Source organism: Meleagris gallopavo, chromosome 1, assembly GCF_905368555.1.
Source record: "Meleagris gallopavo chromosome 1, MGAL_WU_HG_1.1, whole genome shotgun sequence".
In the NCBI taxonomy this organism is placed as follows: Eukaryota; Metazoa; Chordata; class Aves; order Galliformes; family Phasianidae; genus Meleagris; species Meleagris gallopavo.
The window spans coordinates 160241871-160260413 of NC_139404.1; the positions used below are offsets into that span (position 1 = coordinate 160241871).

At 36.5% G+C, this 18543-nt stretch overlaps 1 protein-coding gene across 4 annotated transcripts in view; it reads left to right on the plus strand.

Moving 5' to 3' along the window:
* The window catches only part of DIAPH3 (diaphanous related formin 3), a 234552-nt gene that overhangs the window by 78586 nt on the left and 137423 nt on the right, over nt 1-18543 (plus strand). For all 4 annotated transcript variants that reach the window (XM_085215773.1, XM_085215776.1, XM_085215772.1 and 1 more), the window contains 2 exons: nt 14088-14183; nt 15210-15304. In XM_085215773.1, coding sequence (XP_085071899.1) covers nt 14088-14183; nt 15210-15304 — 191 coding nt within the window. The remainder of the gene's footprint in view (nt 1-14087; nt 14184-15209; nt 15305-18543) is intronic.

The window sequence follows — 18543 nt, forward strand, 5'->3', positions numbered from 1 at the left end:
TAAGAACAACAGCATTTTTTCTATGCAGATCTTAATCTGTAACTTTGCTTGTAGTTATCCAAACAGAATTTTCGGTGGATAGCATGGTAGTTTTTGTACGTTACTTTTGTATTAAGCACTACTAAATGCTGCTGCCTTTGCCTGGTATTCAGCATCTTTCACAGTTTCAAGTGTGGCAAGGAAAAGGTGCCTGTTTCTCCCTGTTTTGAGGAAAAGGAAGGAAGAATGACCCAATCAAGATAGATAACAAATTTGCTACAAATGGTAAAAGAATGCAAGATAATAAGAAAGAATGAGGAAGGCTACAGTTCTTTACTGTGCCACCAGAACCCAGCAGGCCCTTCATCCCTGTCACCCGCAATTGGAGATCATGTAGGGAACAGTGCAGGCTCTTGCGAATAGTGGCTTTTGGAGAGTTGTAACTCACGTGAAACTGCTAGAGAAAACAGTACCAGGAATTACAGCTGTGTGCCACAAAAAAGTAGAAAACTTGTAATAAATAATCTGAGAAAGAAGCTCTCTGAAATAAACTAATTTTTCATTACTCCTTTTTGTTGTTGTCAGAGCCTAAATTAAGAAATACTTATGCCTGAATTTGAACACAAGCTTTGGGTTGTTAACACTAGAGTTGTTGACTTTATGTACATGTATCTGTGTATTTATATGTTATGTATATATCAGTTGTTTATTTAAAAAAAAAAAAAAAAGGAGAAAAAGAGTAGGACAGCTCCTGGATTTCATACAAGTGTTTCCAGTAGGGAAACATTTTCCTTAATATCTTCACAAGTCAGCATGTAACGTGATTTTTCAGTTCTCAAGTCCAAGTCTCAAGACACATTAAGTCACAGATGCACAGAAGCTGCTGGTATCATCAGGTGAAGAGATTAAAATGGATTTGGATTCTTTAATTAAGAGGAAGCAAAGATCATGTTGTAGCGCCTAGATGTTTTCTTATTCTTTTAAAAAGGTGTTAAGATGGGGAAAAAAATGTTTAAATTAAGAGGAATATGTATAAAATAGTCATGAATAAATTTAAACTGGAGATTGATTCCAGTCATCTCTATCAGAGAGGTTCTGGCACATTTACTGTGTGAATGCATCTTTAAATAAGAAAATAGATCAGTATTTTGAAGGTGGAGTTTAAGACAAATATAAAAAGTGAATACATTATGCTTCCACTTAGCTGTCGTCGATGATCCAGTGGCCTGGTCTTTGGTTTATGAAAGTTCTCCTATTTTACACTTATTTGATAACACTACATTTAGAATTCTTGTTGTATTTAGAAGTAAGGGACAGAATTTCTTTACTTCATCTTCTTTCCTCTGTCCCCACACCACGCTGAGTAACTGATCATCTGCATGAAGTGCAGTTGTAGGTGTGAGGAAAAGGCTTGGGTGCAAAAAGAAGGATGGAATGTTTCCAGTAGTTCTACTTTGTGTAGGCTGTTGGCATAACTGCTTGCCTCCTGGGTTTTCCAGATTCCACTCACGGTAGTAGAGAGTAAATAATCTTGCTCTGGAGACTCAAACATAAACATTTGATGTGCAAGTTCATTGCTACTTAAAAGTTGCCATTCAAGTTAATGCCCTCATCTTGGAGAGCTAGAGATATTGCACTACCTTGTTATGTGCTGGCTTATCTGATGTCTCTGCTTGACAGGAATGAACAATCCAGATTTACAGATGTTTGAGGTATGACAGAGGCTGCTGGGAGAAAGTGCTGTCATCTGTGATGTCCTTGGCCTCCTGCTGTCTCCGTATCTTGGAAGTCTACTTGCTGAATGTGGCTTCCTCATTCAGTTTCTTTTAGAATACCCCAATTCCTCCCTACCAATCCTATTTCAGTTGTTATGTCCTGTCAGCCCTTTCTATGTACTTCTCTTTCTTATTACAGAATCATAGAATCACAAGGTTGGAAAGGACCTACAAGATCATCTAGTCCAAATGTCCTCCCATTAACATTGCTACCACAAGCCGCTAAACCATATCTCATAGCTCCTCATTCAGACGCCTCTTGAACACTGCCAGGGATGGTGAGTCCACCACCTCCCTGGGCAGGCCATTCCGGTGCCTGACCACTCTCTGAGAGAAAAAGTTCTACCTTATGTGTAATCTAAACCTTCTCTGGTACAGCTTGCGGCCATTTCCTTGGGTCCTGTTTGTTGCCTGAGAGAAGAGGCCAAACCCCTCCTCATCACAACCTCCCTTCAGGATGTTGTAGAGTGCAATGAGGTCTTCCCTGAGCCTCCTCTTCTCCAGACTAAACAATCCCAGCTGCCTCAGCCGCTCCTCATAAGACTTGTGCTCCAGATGCCTCACCAGCTTAATTGCTTTTCTCTGGACACGCTTCAGGTCCTCAACATCTTTCCTGTAGTGAGGGGCCCAAAACTGAACACAGTACTCGAGGTGCAGCCTCGCCAGTGCTGATACAGGGGGTAATTACCTCCCTGCTCCTGCTGTCCACACTATTTCTAAGACAGGCCAGGATCCCGTTGGCCCTCATGGCCACCTGGGCACACTGTCAGCTCATGTTCAGCCCATTGGGCACGGTCCTCTAGCCAGTTCCTTACCCAAAGAAGGGTATGACCTGTCCAGGCCATGGGCAGAAATTTCTTCCCACAAATTAACATTTGTTGTCCTTTCAGGTTAGTACTGCCTTCTCCTTATATGTGATATAAGGCTCTAACATTGCTAGCTTTGTAGTTTCTGCTGCTCATATGTCAGATCATTCATTCTTGCTCTTGCACTAACACATTTGTTGTTATCATGTCTTTTTTTTGTATATGTGTGTGCAGTCACTTGATGAATTAAATTAAAAGCCTGATCCAGTGTTTTCCTTCTGAAAGGATCTTGAATTGTTTTAGGGTGAGATCAGAGGTTAATAAAAGAATTAAAAATAGCATCAGAACACATTGCGTACACTTAGAAAATCGATTTAATGAAACTACTTTAAAAGTAACATGATGTGTATTTTGTGATGAAATGACCTTGACATAATAACTAGTGTAAGTTGTCTTTTTTTTGTGGGTATCTTCAGGTATAATTCATTTTCAAGGGTATGTATTAAAACGCTGAATGGTTTTGAGAGCTGAGTGCTGGTAAGACTACACAACACATTGTGAATTATGAATTAAAATTAAAACCAAACTTAAAAGGAAGGAGATAAGGTTTAAATGGAATCATTTTTCTGTCAGAAGTGTCTTCAACCTAGCTCTAGATGCAGATAGTACTGTGTTGCTTCAAGTCTTACACTGACAAAAATGAAATTAACTATGAAAAATGTTTGTCTTACTAAGGTGTTCTAATGTAGCATTCTGAGAGACATATCTTTACATTGAAGGTTGTACTTAATTGAAGACATATAACATTTTTTATAATTGAATGTGTTAGCTAATGCAATTAACTTGTTTTGTGGCAATTATTAGTGACAGGTGAATCTGATAGAGCTGATGCTACTAAATGAGAGAGTCCCACTGTCTTTCTTGTTTGACACAAGTGTTGATGTGGCCGTGCAGTGAACTGGGGCAGGGAATTGGTACAGTTGAAAACTAGCTTCTGGTATTCACTGTATAAATAAATGCATGCTGGTCAGTATACAGTGTCAGGAAAAAATGGTAAGACAGGCTGTTTCAAGAAGCAATGCCAGCTTCTGCTAAACTGGGTTTGTGGGATGCTTCTCTGCATCTGGGCGGGTACATCAATTTGTTGCTAAACAGAAGAGGCCTGACTGGTGTTTCTTTCATGCTCCCATTTACATATTCTACGAGGCTTTTGTACGAGCTTTTTCTTAATGGCAGGAGTACACAGCTGGGAGAAAAGCTCTGTGCGTGAGGGAGAGGAGGAATGGATTCTCTATTGTTCTGCCATGTCTGTGGTGACACACTGCAGCTTCAGTGTTTCATCTGGTGAACTGCATAGTTTTCTTAAGGCAAAGTAATACTCAAAATTATTCTTTTTCTGTTATGTAGACATTACACACTTAGTTTAAACTTATACTTTTACTAGATGGGTGGAGAAATATATGTAAGCTGTAGAATAATTTAAAACAAAGAAATTTGTGGGTAAGATGGTATTTTTTCCTAATGTCTGGTGGTCCAATTATGTGGATTTAAAGTGAGATCTGCTTAAAGTGGCCTAGATAGGAAAGCTGTCCATCTTTTTCGCTATGAAAGCTGGGTTTGAGTATTTTAACCAAAGGACTTTTAGTTGATGTGCACTGCAAAGAGTACCTCTCTTCTATTTTTTTTTTTAAATGGTTTCTGCAAGCAAACTGGCAAATCTCAAAATAGATGCTTTTAGTTTTGTCTGTAATGTTGCTGTCCGAACCATAAATTTCTTTCTGTTTGAGTATGTACTTCAACAGTAAATATATAGTAAACTTGCTGCAGAACTGTAATCCTCTAAATTTCATTCATCTTTTAGGTTGGAGCAGAGTGTATCTTTAAAGACTGTTACTAGTACAAAAAATCAAATTCATTTATGTTCTGTATAATTACGTTGCATAAAACAAAGAAATCAAGAAATTAATATGGTCATGAAAATGCACATACAAATTAATATCTTAACTGGTAAGCATGCAATGTGTCTAATAGTAGAAATATGCCAGATGACCTCTATCTAAACTTCTGAATGAAATTAAGACATATGAAAGTAATGAAATCAATGGTCACTGCATGCTGTCATTGTTTATATCTGAAGTCAGTCTTTTTATTATTTTGAAAAATATTCTGACTTGTTTCTGCTTTGTACTTCAAGGTATATGTGTGAATAATCACAACTTTTCTTGCTAGTTAAATCAATTTAGTGAATAATTAAGACTTTTCAATTATGATTTTGCAGACTAGCATAATTTGCAGTATCCTTTTAAGAACTGCATATTTAAGGGGGAAAAAAAACAACCTTTAGCAGGAAATGTGAGACAATTCCACTAACTCTTCAGCTACTGCAGTCTGTGCTGTGCAAATGTATTAATATTATTATATTTTGCCCTCCTTTGCAATCTTTTTTTTGTGGTCCACAGCTGAAAACTCTTAAAACTGTAGACTTCATGTGCCTGAATTTTTGTATTTTTTTTTTTTAAGTGTTCATATTGGAAAAGTTGACAGTGACCTCGAGGGGAATAAAGAGGTTATGGCAAGAGGTAATTGCTCTAGCAAGAGAATAGGGAAATACTGCAGCACATTAATGATGCTTAATATATACTCCATAGAATGTATAAGCAGCACAAACCATGTCTTTGAACGTTCCCTTTTTCATTCAGATTTGCTTAGCAGTACAATAGTATTTGAATTCCAGAGACTTCTGCATGTTTCCTACTACTCTCCTAATTCTTACTGCTTTACTGAATTACTGCTAAGGTGTTAAAATTTTCATACTAGAGAAATTTGAGCATGAGTTGATTTAATGAAAATGCAATAGAAAAGTATGATTTACTGCTTCTTATCATTCTTCCAAAGAAAAAAAAAAAAAAGGAGTTTGAATAGCACCTCTCTTTCCGACTTCCAAATGCTGAAGCTTAAAATTATTCCAGTTCATCTAATAATGAAATTGCCTGAAAACTAGTTTTCTCTGGGGAAAGAATGTCAAGAGAAGCATTACATTGTAAGATCTATCCCAATTTCTACTGTTAGTAGAGGGAAATTTTAGAATAGGTCAATAAAATGGACAGTAACAGATTGCTAGGACCAGCTGGTATTTACCCAAGTATTCTAAGAGAACTCAAGGATAAAACAGCTCCAAGGCTGAGCTATGAATTGTACTGTCTAAACCACAGTTTGAACCCATACCAATGTCATAAGAAGCAGGAAGACAATAAATGCAATGACAGCTTTTAGAAAGATTTATGAGGTGTTTGGGGATCTGTGATTGTCAATGTTGACATCAGTACTGTATGTATTCTAGAAAATTATTAATGAACGGAAAATTAGTTAATTAATGATTGATATACTGATGAAAACATTTCTGTCTCAGTAATGGTTAAAAGCAAATGGAAAACAAAATATGATGGTTGGACTAGATGATCTTAGAGGTCTTTTTCAACCTTAATAATTCTGTGATTCTATAGTAAAGAAATACATCACTGAGTATCTCCCTGCTTTGTTTCCATCCCATGTACTTGGTTTTGGTATGGTTTTGATTCCTCTTGCTAGTAGAAACTACGGTCAAGGTACAGCAGAAGTGATCAAGATTATTGCAAAAAATATTAGAAAGTCTTTCTTTGTATAGTGCAGATTAGAAATGGGAACTCTGTGCTGAAGAACTTAATAAATATTTAAAATTTAGTAGATATAAAATGCAATTATAGAAATCCATGGAAGAACAATGTGTCAAGGATTATTAAATGAAAAGCTTTTGCTTTGGAATGGAACATCTGAAATGCAAATACACTTGATTTGTTCTCACACTTTTTTTCTTCATATCTTATTGATTTGTGGAAGACACTGACTTTGGATCCAGTGAGATATAGTTATTCTTCTGACGTGGCTTTCAGAGGCAACAGTCTAGTAATGGCGTTAATTGCTTTCTGTATCTAATCTTGATATTTCAGTTGTTTTGTTGCACTTACTCTGATCAATGCTGGCTCATTGTCCAATAGTTTTGTGTTGTTCAGTACCAGCAGATACTGGACTAGAAAAGTTGAATGGTTGTCATCCTGTTTCATAGGGTAGACAATAACATTGAGCTTCTTGGATTGTCTATGCTTACTTTAAATGCAACTCCGTGTTATCTTGCTTTTGATAGCTTCTGTGAAGTGATGGATCAACCTTCAAAGCCCAATCAGCTGAATCTAGATAGTAGGAAGGTATCTTAGAATAGGAAGGTCTTGAAAACTACAGAGAATTATGTATATCTCTACTGGAACTAGAGTCTAAATATCTTTACTGATGGGGACAATATGCTTTAATTTTACCTTTTCAGTCAACACTATTGTAGCAGAAAGCTCATCTCTATTGCCTTTTTCCTCTCCCAGAAAACTAGAGAAGCTTTAAGTCCTTTCAGGTGTTGAGTCTGTCTTGGCTAATTCTCTCAGTTCTACTGTGATGCCAAACAGGTGTTCAAATTGGATCTAAGAAAAGGATTATTCTAATTTATTTGTACCGTATTTCTCACAGTATTTTAGGTAGTTGTTTCTTGAGAGATATTATTGAGTAGTTGTTTATTGAGAGATATTATTTTAGAGTTGAATTTTATTTTCAAAATGTATCAGCTACCATTAAAAATACATGAGCAAACATAGTGTCTTTGATTTCTGAATGAACCAACAGTACTTAGAAAAATTTGGTCATTATGATAACATTTACAATTTAATAATAAAATGAAGACAGTACTTACACTTTAAAAAACTTTTCCAAGTGAATTTGTTTGGCTGTTTGACTAATTTCCCCAAAACAGTACTTTTTATTTTTAACCATAAATTCTAGTGTTCACTGTTCTAAAAGAGAGAGAAAAGTTTGAAAGCCCAAACAGAAGTCCATTTCATTAACTACATTTGCCGGTGTACTAGTTGTTGTCATATGAGACAGCCTATGCCAGTTATTACTATGTCTTCTTGCCAACAAGGTCTTTATTCCATCTTAATTACCTCTTTGTTAGCTTTCTTTACTGCTCATCCACCTATTTAAGACACGATTATGTGGTATTTCAGGGGACAGGATGCATGCACCTGTCCATGTGCTGGCAATTTTAAAGATTCTAAGCTGAGGTACTTACTTCGATTCATTTAATGTGATGGTTGTATTAAGCAATATAAAAGATGCTAGGTGCTAAAAACTTCTCTACATATGTTCTAGCTTGTATTAATCTTTTACAGAGGTATCAGAAAAAGTATCAGTATAATACTGTTATAAATATATTAACTTACAGTTATCATGCATACTATAAATTTTTCAATCATTTTTTTAGGTAGATTATATATTTACACAATTTTAATAGAATGGCTATTTTGTCTTATTTGAAGATAACTCTTGTTGGATTCCATCCACATATTCATGAAACACTGTGCTGTAAACACAACATCACATTTATAAGATGTTCCTCTCACCATTCCCATCAGGCTGATTTCATTTAGATCATTGTCACGTAGAGGGAGTTATCTACAGTTGAATCTGAGTATGAATGCACATTTGAAAAAGACAAAGCAACCTTTCTAGTAGAATCTAAGAGGTAAAACTCATTTGAGTTATTTCTTTATTTACACATTCAGAACTTTTAAATTAATAAGGACATGGAGATGTGAAAATAAGGAACTGTGACGAACTGTGAAGGATGTGAGATAAAATATGAATATTCATTCTACTTTTTTTCCCATCTTGATATGGCAGATGACTTACTACTGCGAAAAATTATACAGGTCTATTGCTGGGGCCATGCATATATCCACCTTACAATAAGTGTAACATATTGAAAGAAAATTTAAGAATGTGCTGTTTTTGTTATGTGACATGAACTTCTAGGTGCATAATACATGAAATAAGACATCTGATTTTGAAAAGAGTTAATGGTTTAATATAGTGGTGCATATTCTGAAGCCGTGACGTTTTGAGAGTCCCTGGTTTGATTGTTGTGTTTTTAAAACAAGAGTATTTTTCCTCTATTTCCTTTGATAATCACCTTCTTCTATAGCTGCCCACTCTCACCGAGATGTTTTTTCTGTTTCTAGCATAAGCAGATGTTTCTCATTTTCAGTCACATACATACTTTCCTCTGTGTTCCAGTGCCATAATTTCTTACTTTCTTTTACTTCCTTAATTTCCTTTGTTAATTTAGATATTCACTTCACATATTCAGATCTTTCTGTTCAATTTTGAAATGTTTTCTTTTTTTCCATTAGCCTTTTTCCTTTTTTTCTCTTGTTGAAAATAAATAATAGTTTTCTCTCTTTTTTTGTTCCCGTCTTATAAATTAGTAAGCAAATTATCTAAAAATTTCTAGAGGCAGAAGTAGGTATCAGTTTTCACTGAAAAGTGCAAAATTTCCTGTGGGAAAGACAAGTAATATGTATGCTTTGCTTCTTTCTGCTGGCAACTTCATAAGGATGTGACCTGAATTCTCCTGATGAAATATCATGTAAGTTTGTAGTAATTTAGTTTGTTGTATACTTGTATAACTACATGCAATTCCAGTATGAGTTCCCAGAGTAAGTATTTTCTATACTTACATATTTTACTTTAGGGTTGTGATGCTTTACACATTGCTGTAACTTTGTGCATAGCTTCTTTCTTGGTGAAAATTCCAGAGGGAAAAAGTTCATCGGCAGCATTGTTTCTTGATATCATAGTTGAGTGATAAAATGATGTGTTTAACTTTTGGGGTGTTTGATGTTTTTTGGGAGATTGTGTGCTTTTTTAACGTTTGTGTATTTGTGTATTACCTCTGTTTTGAGACCGGTAGTTCCTATTGTTTTCTACTTTTGGAAAAAGTAAATATTTTTTTATGTTTCAACTCTTAGTAGTACCTAGTTCAAGGCTACCAAGTCAAGTAAATTCAGTAAATTCAGATAACTTCACTATTTTAGTGTGACTGTTAAGGAAATTTAAGCAAAGTCCCTAGTGACTGGAAAAAAAGAAACCACATTCTCATTTTTAAGAAGGGGAGAAAGGAATACTTGGGCAACTACTAGCCAGTGAGCTACACATCTTTTCCTGGGAAGATCATGTAGCAGATGCTTCTCAAAGCTATTTTAAGGCACATGTGAGATGAGGAGGTGATATGAGACAGCCAGCACAGCTTCACCAAGGACAGACTGTGTGTGATAAATCTTATGGCCTTCTATGATGGTGGACAGAGGAAGAGCCACTGTTGTCATTTATCTATATTTCAGTAAGGTTTCTGACGTGGTCCTTATATCTAAATTTGAGAAATATGGATTTGAAGGATGCATTACCCAGTAGATAAAGAAATGGTTGGATGGCTGCAACCAGAGAGTAGTGATCAATGGATCTATGTCCAGGTAGAGGCCAATCACAAATGGTGATAGGCAAGGAAGGAGGGGCAGTGGTGTGGCTCTGTATATTAGAGAGTGTTTCAGTGTTGTAGAGTTCAGGTCTGGGAATGATAAGGTTGAATCTCTATGGGTAAGGATTGTGAAGGGTCAACATGGTGGACCTGAATCCTGGTAAGGATCTGTTATAGACTGCCTAACAGGATGAAGAGACGAATGAGGCATTCTAAGAGCAGCTAGCAAAGTTGTACAACCACCAGCCCTTATTCTTATGGGGGACTTAAATTTCCCTGATATATACTGGAAACATAATACAGAGCAGAATAAGCAATCCAGGAGATTTCTAGAATGCGTGAAGACAACATCCTGAAGCAGCTGGTAAGAGATCCCTACTGGGGAAGGTGCCCCATTAGACCTGCTGCTCATGAACAGAGAAGGACTGGTGGAGATCAGGAACTGGCTTGGGCAGAGCGATCAAAAAATGGTAGAGTTCTCTATTCTTAGTGAAGTCAGGAGGCAGGTCAGCAAAACTGCTACCTTGAACTTCTGAAGGGTGGACTTTGAACATGGGCTGATAGTGATAGGACAAGGGGGAATGGTTTTAAACTGAGACAGGGGAGATTTAGATTAGATATTAGGAGGAAGTTTTTCACTCAGAAGGTGGTAATGTACTGGAACAGGTTGCCCAGGGAGGTTGTGGATGCCCCATCCCTGGAGGCATTCAAGGCCAGGCTGGATGTGCCTTTAGGCAGCTTGGTCTGGTGGTTAGTGACCCTGCCCACAGCGGGGGCTTCAAACTAGATGATCTAGGTCCTTTTCAACCCAGGCCATCCTACAATTGTATGATTCTGTGATGACAATAAAAGGATCCAGGTAGAATGGACACTCCTCAAGAAGAAAGTGCTAAAGACGCAGGAGCAGGCTGTATGTACACGCTGTAAAATAAGCTGGTTAGAGAAGACAACTGATGTGGTTGAACAGGGGACTTTTTCTGTGGCTCCAGGGGAAAAAGAGAGTCTACCTCCTGAGGACAGAAGCACAGAAACTTGGGGAGAGTACAAATAAATTGTTAGGACGTGCAGGGAGAACATTAGAAAGGCAAAAGCCCAGCATGAACTCAACCTGACCAATGTAGTAAAAGGGAATAAAATACTTTTTTACAAATACATTAACGGTAAGAGGACCAAGAAGAATCTTGATTTTTTTAGTGGATGCGTCAGGAAATGTGACCACTAAGGATGAGGAAAAGACTGAGGTTCTCAACGCCTTCTTTACATCTGTCTTTAAAAGTACTGTACTGTGTACTGTACCCACTGACCTGGAAGTCTGGGATGGGGAGCAGAATAAACCCCTCATGATTCTGATGGAAACAGAGATCTACTACGCCAACTGGAGTCCATGGAGTCAGATGGAATTCACCCCAGAGTGCTCATAGAGCTGGCAGAGATGATTGCCAAGCCGCTTTCCACCGTCTACCAGTGGTCCTGATTCCAGTGACTGGGGGCTTGCAAATGTGATTTCCATTTACAAAAAAAGTCATAAGCAGGATCTGGGAAACTACAGGCCTGTCAGCTTGCCCTCAGTGCAGGGAAGGCTATGGAACTGGTCATCTTGAGTGAGATCACATGGCAAGTGTAGGACAACAAGAGTATCAGGTCCAGCCTGCACATATTCATGAAAATCAGATCCTACTTGACCAATCTCGTCTCCTTCTGTGATTGAGTGATTGAGTGAACTGCCTGGTGGATAAGGGGAAGGTTGTTGATGTGGTCTACCTAGACTTCAGCAAAACCTTTTGACACTGTCTCCCGCAGTGTTTTCCTGGAGAAGCTGGCAGCCGTGGCTTGGACGGGTACACTCTTGGCTGGATATGGAACTGGTTGGGAGGCTGGGCCCAGATAGTGGTAGTGAATGGAGCTAAATCCAGCTGGCGACTGGTCACGAGTGGTGTTCCCCAGGAGTCGGTGCTAGGGCCTGTCCTCTTCAATATCTTTACTGACGACCTGGATGAGGGCATTGAGTGTACCCTCAGTAAGTTTGCAGATGATAGCAAGTTGGCAGAAAGTGTCGATCTGCCTGGGAGTAGGGAGGCCCCACAGAGGGACCTGGGTAGGCTGGATCGCTGGTCTGAGGCCAATGGTATGAAGTTCAAGAAGGCCAAGTGCCAGGTCCTGCACTTTGGCCACAACAACCCCAGGTGATGCTACAGATTTGGGGCAGATTGGCTGGAAGACTGTGTAGAGGAAATGGACCTGAGGGTATTGGTGATGCTCGACTAGACATAAGCCAGCAGTGTGCCCAGGTGGCCAAGAAGAAGGCCACTGTCGTCTTGGCTTGTATAAAAAATAGCAATTCTAGCAGGAGTAGGAAAGTGATTGTCCCCCTGTACTCAGCCCTGGTGAGGCCACACCTTGAGCACTGTGTCCAGTTTTGGGCCCCTCACTGCAAGAAAGAGAATGAGGCCCTGGAGTGTGTTCAGAGAATGGCAACAAAGGTGGTGAGGAGTCTGGAGCACAGGTTTATGAGGAACAGCTGAGGGAACTGAGAAAAGAGGAGGTTCAAGGGAGACCTTATCGCTCTCAACAACTGCCTGAAAGGAGATTGTGGTGAGGTGGAGGTCAACCTCTTCTCCTATGTTACTGGTGTGATAATAGAACTAGAGGGAACGTCTTTAGGTTGCACTAGAGGAGGTTCAGATTGGATATTAAGAAAAATTTCTTCTCTGAAAGGATGGTCAGGTGCTGAAATGAGCTGCTCAGTGAGGAGATTGAGTCACCATTCCTGGAGGCGTTCAAGGAACGTTTAGATGCTGTACCAAGGGACGTGGTTTAGTGGGGAAGTATTGGTGATAGGTGGACAGTTCGACTGGATGGTCTTGGAGATTCTATCTAACTTTGGTGATTCTACAATTCTGTGAAAATTTACAGAAGTGTTTCCATTTTAGGGAAATTTTCCTGGTAATTCATGTTACATCTGGTTTTGTCAAGAATCAGAAACGAGGCAGAACTTTTAATCTTAACAACTTACTAAGGCACAGAACAGTTTCAGTATCTATGTGAGATATAAGATTCAGGCAGTGCATGTGTAAAGTGATAATAGGCCTGATGAACATCTTCCCTGATCATCAAATCTATTTTGGAGTTTATTATTCTGTAAGGAGTTGGGCATATATTTTCTACTCAAATATTTGAAGCATGTATAACAATTTAGGACAATCACGCTGTAAAAGCTTGGAAACTTATTTCAAATATGAAATGTTATAGATAATTAGATGAAGAATAGCAATACATTGAATGAATAACATTTGACAGTGAAGGTCTGTGCTGAATTTAAAAAACAAACAAAAAAACCCACCATAGATTAGCTTTGAAGAAATTTTTTTGTAATTTTAATCTTTTTTTTTTTGTCCTTTTTTTTGTTTCCATAACAGCTGGAATGATTCTTATCCTAATAATATGTTATCAAGCATTTGCTGTTATTTTAAATAAAATTTTTATGATAGTGTTTAAATAATGAGAAATGTTCAGTTTTTGAAAAATATTTGGAAGATCCTCTTTCAGTGATTTTTTTTCTGAAAGAACAATACAGAATTTCCATTGTCAGTGTATTTTTATGCAGTCACTTTGCCTTTATGATAATTACTTAGAAGCTGATTACATATATTAAACGAAAAACAAACAAAAACAACGACAAAAACTTTTTTGGAGGAGGTAAGGAAAATAAGTATATATAAATAAGTATATATACACTTATATTCCAAGCAATATTGATTTTGTTGTGAATCGGTGTTTAGACAAAACTGGTTACAAAGCCACATAACTTTGGGCGTTGGCCGAAGTGTGTTGCCATGGTATGTTAATTTTTGGGTTTATATCCTTAGATGTAATCAATCAATACTGGCATCTTCTTTCAATTTATATATGAAACAAACAAACTTATTCTAGAAAGCTAAAATGTTGGTAAATTCGACTGGAACAGAAGCTTGAAGAAGACAAGTAACAAGTGGAAAACTGTTTTTTTTTTGTCTGCATATTCAATGTTTTGTTCTTTTATTTATAAATTGACTGCATTTAGTGTAGTGTGTGTTCATTAGTTTTTCTGTAAATATCAAAAGTTAACTGTAAGTGTATTTGTGTTTATTTTGGTAGTAAAAAAAGATGAGGAAGATTTTGAAGAAAAGAAATCCATTAAGAAACGAATCAAAGAACTAAAAGTTTTGGACCCCAAAATTGCACAGAATCTGTGTAAGTAGAATCTGGTTTTATGACAAAGTAATGTCATAAATGTTCCATAAAAATGTTTCTCTTCTGTTTGACTGCCTCATAATCACTTTTTGTTTAAAGTGTTTGAGAATATGCTTATATGTGTACTAATTGGTGTTAAGCTCAAATGTGTAAGAATTAAAACATGTTTTTATAAACAGCGAAGCAATATCCTTCATTTAAGATTGAAATTATTCTCTTCTATATATGCCTGAACAATTGGGTACAGCTGTATACCTGTGTATCTGTTTTTATCATCAGTGTATTCGTGAATCATCACTGTCCCTTAGCCAAAAAGTTAAAAAAGACTGTAATGTATAGTTATTTCTCATGCGTTTTCTAGGAATAAAACAATAATTAGGCCTACTAATATACAAAAAAAGGATGCTAAAGTTTTGGCAGAGAGGAGTGCTGTAACAAAATTTTGGATGTTGTGTTGAAGGACATGATTTAGTGAAAACTATTGGTGATAGGTGGATGGTTGGACTGGATGATCTTGTAGGTCTTTTCCAACCTTGGTGTTTCTGTGATTCTGTGAATAGGTTACTGAATGCTGGCAGAATTGAAACAGGAAATTATTTGATTATACTGTAGAAATGAACAATTTTTATAAGAATATTTTGATCTTTTAACTGCTTTATGGTTTTGTTAGTTGTAATCTTCTCAAGCTGCTCTTCTGTGAAAAAGCACAAGAAAGACTGTTCAAGAAAGAAGTGTAATTGTAATCTCTCCAAAAAATAATATGGTGGCGGTGATTGTTCTTTAGAGTAGACTTGTCATTGGTGATCTTCCACAATGCCGAATGTTACGTTTAGTAAACGAATGGAAAAGACTGAAATTATAGGAGAACAGTAATTAAAAATATGTTTTAAATTGTTTTCTCTTACCGATATTTCTTTATGTTTGTTGACTTGCAGATGCTATAGCCTGTTTAACTAATATTCTATAAGTAGAAAAAAGATTGTTGTTGTCTTGTGTTCTTCACTGTTGGTTAAATCTTTATTTTAGCAATTTTTCTTGGATCTTTCCGCGTGCCTTACGAGGAAATTAAAATGATGATATTGCAAGTAGATGAAACGCTGCTCTCAGAGTCCATGATTCAGGTAGGGAAACTGATGCTTCATCCCAGTATGTCAGGATAAGTTTCTCATTAAATAGATATGTGTGCCTAAAAAGCCTCTGAAACCTAAAATGTTTGGCTAGTAAATCACTGCAATAATATTTTTTTCCGTGAATTCTAGTTCTTTTTATATTTGCAAAGCTTTTTTTAATGAACGTAGCTCTGTTTATATTCTGTACTTTTTGTATTCATATTCTTCACACCTAACTAGACATTTTGTTTATATATTTTTAAATTGCATATGATATTGTGTTTGTTTCCTAGTTATTAGTATTAAAAAATATTTCAGGCACAAATGCCATAGGTCTATTTTTCTGGTTGGAAACTAGGCCAAAAAAGATAATTTTTTTATTTTGTCTTTCCTCTTTTCTGTTCTCTCAGAGCTGATATAATCCAGAGTCTTGCCTTAGGGCATTCACAGTGACCGCTTCTCTTCCTTAGAGCTTATTTGGCTAGTTTTTTCATTTTCTATATTATTTTATTCAATGTGTGATTCTGTGTGGAGATAAAAGATACTCAAAATTCCTTAGGTTTTCTTTTCACAGTGTCATTTAAAAGATGATAAGCTAAAAAATCCTATGGAACTATGTAGAAACTCTTTGTTCTAGAACCATGGGAAAAAAACATTTGAAAGAAAGGTCTGTAGGTCATCTGTTCCAATCCCTTGCTCATAGCCAGGTCAAGGAGAGGAAGTTGCTTAGGGCTTTTCCCCTTCAGATTTGGATTCCAACTAAAGTTGGAGACACCATAGTTTTCTAGACACACTTGGCAGTGTTGAACTACTCTTATAGAGAAAAACTTTTTTTTAATCATTCAGCTGGAATTTTCTTTTTTTTCTACTTGTGGGCTTGGCCTTCTGCTGCACTCCTCTAGGAGGAACCTTGTTCTATCTTTATGCCCTCCAGTTGGGTACCTGAAGACCACGTTAAATTCTCTGGCAGCTTGTTTTGTTAAAGTGGAACAGTCTCAGTTCTATCAGATTTGCCATGCCCCTATGTTGTATGCTATGACCCCCCGTCATCTTGATGACATTCCATTTGATTTGCAGAGATGCTTCTTTAGACTAAGATTATCTTTCTTTCATATCAATATCTTTATCTTTCTTACATATCAATATTATGAGAAACTGGCATCTTCATAATTTCTCTCTACACAGTTCAAAGAAAGTAAAACAGTTTTTGCATCCTTGGGGTCTAGGGAAATAGATTAGCTCATTAATGGCTTGTTAATTAAAGACATTCTTCTATGTTAACATGTAGCAATCATTTAATCAGCTGTGACAAGTTAAGAAGAAAACATACTTTCACAGAGAATTTTTTACTTTCCTCTGATTCTCCTGTGATGTATTATTTCTATTTGAATGGTATGTACCTTGGGATAGAAAATGCTTACTTTTCTCTATCTTTAAAACTGTTAACATGACCAAGTCCTACTCTAGTCTCTGTTAATAATAGTAATGGTTAATAATAGTAGCAGATACTGTTTTGATATTATTCTGTTGCTTTGTTGTTTTTATTTTTGGGTTGCTTTTTTTTATTTAATTCTAATATTAACAGTAGGGTATGCTAAAAAATCAGCATATTCAGTAAGCTGTCTTTGTATAAAGGCTGCTCTGAAGGTGAAGTCTACTATTTATTTCCATAGAAACTATAACAAATACAAAGAACTCAACAATACTATTTGATGGAGCATATTCTCAGCTATAACACATTAGCTTCCAACATTGTCATCACCAGTAGCTATGCATTTTTGCTAGCAATGAAAAAATGCCTGCACATTGCACTTACAGAAGTGCACCAGCTGAGGTGACTCACTGTTTCACATCTGCTATGATGCTGTCATTGCTAGGAAAATGTTGCCAACGCAGTCAAATTTTCGCTGTTCTAACATCCACAGTTTGGTCTCCATAAACATTCACCAATCATTGAGGAATGTCACTAGGTGCCACTTTTTTTCCCACATGGAGGATTTCAGTTATACACCTTTGCTTCGTACACACTTCAATGTCAATCACCATTTTGTCAGGCTGCCTCTCTGCTGATAAAAGGACTGCCTTGTCCTTTTTTTTTAACAAGGCTTAGGCTCCAAATTTACTTTGCAAGCTTGTGTGTAATCATTTTTTTTGAAGCGGCTTTATCCAAGTTTCTTGTTTCTGGATAAAACGGTTTTGTAATTTGAAAACAATGTCATCTGAGTTTAAACTTCAAAAAGCACTTAGACAGCTCTCTTCCTTTGAAAGTGGTTGACTCTTGTGCCTCATTACCTTAAAAATCCTAGTATTCACCTTTATATATGCCAGAGTTACTAAATAAATGATAATACCCATCTGTATGTCTCTGTTCTGCCTTTACAAGCCTTCATAAATATGGCTTTTGGACATCCAATGAAAATGTATTTCTGTGCATTTCATGATTCTGAGAAAAGCAAAAGCATACATATGTTTACAAGCATGCGGCTGTTTTTATTTATTTATAAAATACATCAAATATTTTTATTCTTCTCCTATTCAGAAATTTCTTATCGTCATTCATTTCTGATCATTTACAGACTGATAGCTATAAATATTGTCCAGTACATCACTGTTCTTGAGGTTGGATATTTTTCCTTAATCTTACCTTTTCGTTATATAGAGCGTATGAAGTAATATGTATGTATCATTCGTGTCTCTTTATTCCAATTTCCTCCATCTTCCTGTAAGAAATTAAATCTAGTTTTGAAAGCCATAAGAACTCTGAATTTTATGCTGTAATCCAAATAGTCATTGATCAACTATTGGAATGTTTTTTTGTGAATCAGTCAAAATTATATCTTCCGTTTATTCTCTGATATTCAAACTGTATTTTTATCACTAGCAGTTCTAAAACAGTATGTGAATACTATACAGCTTCTCTGATACAAATCACTACTTCAGGCTTTTTTCTGGTGCTCAATATTGAAAACATTCATATAACACTTAACTGTTTCTTTTTTCAGAAGTTTTGTGATCTGTTTTTCTACATGTGAAAATTATCAACAGACAATCAGCTTTTAATCTCTGTAAAAATTAAGGAGTTGTAGTTAAGATATTGGTAATAGCTGGTTATGTAAATTTTGTATATTAAGATAGAAATAAGTGGATTATGAACTCCTAATTTAAAAAGTGCTTTTTTACACTCAGAATCTCAGTGCCCTTTTGGTGTTTGCTGAATTTTATAGATTTAATCCTGGACATTTTAATCCATA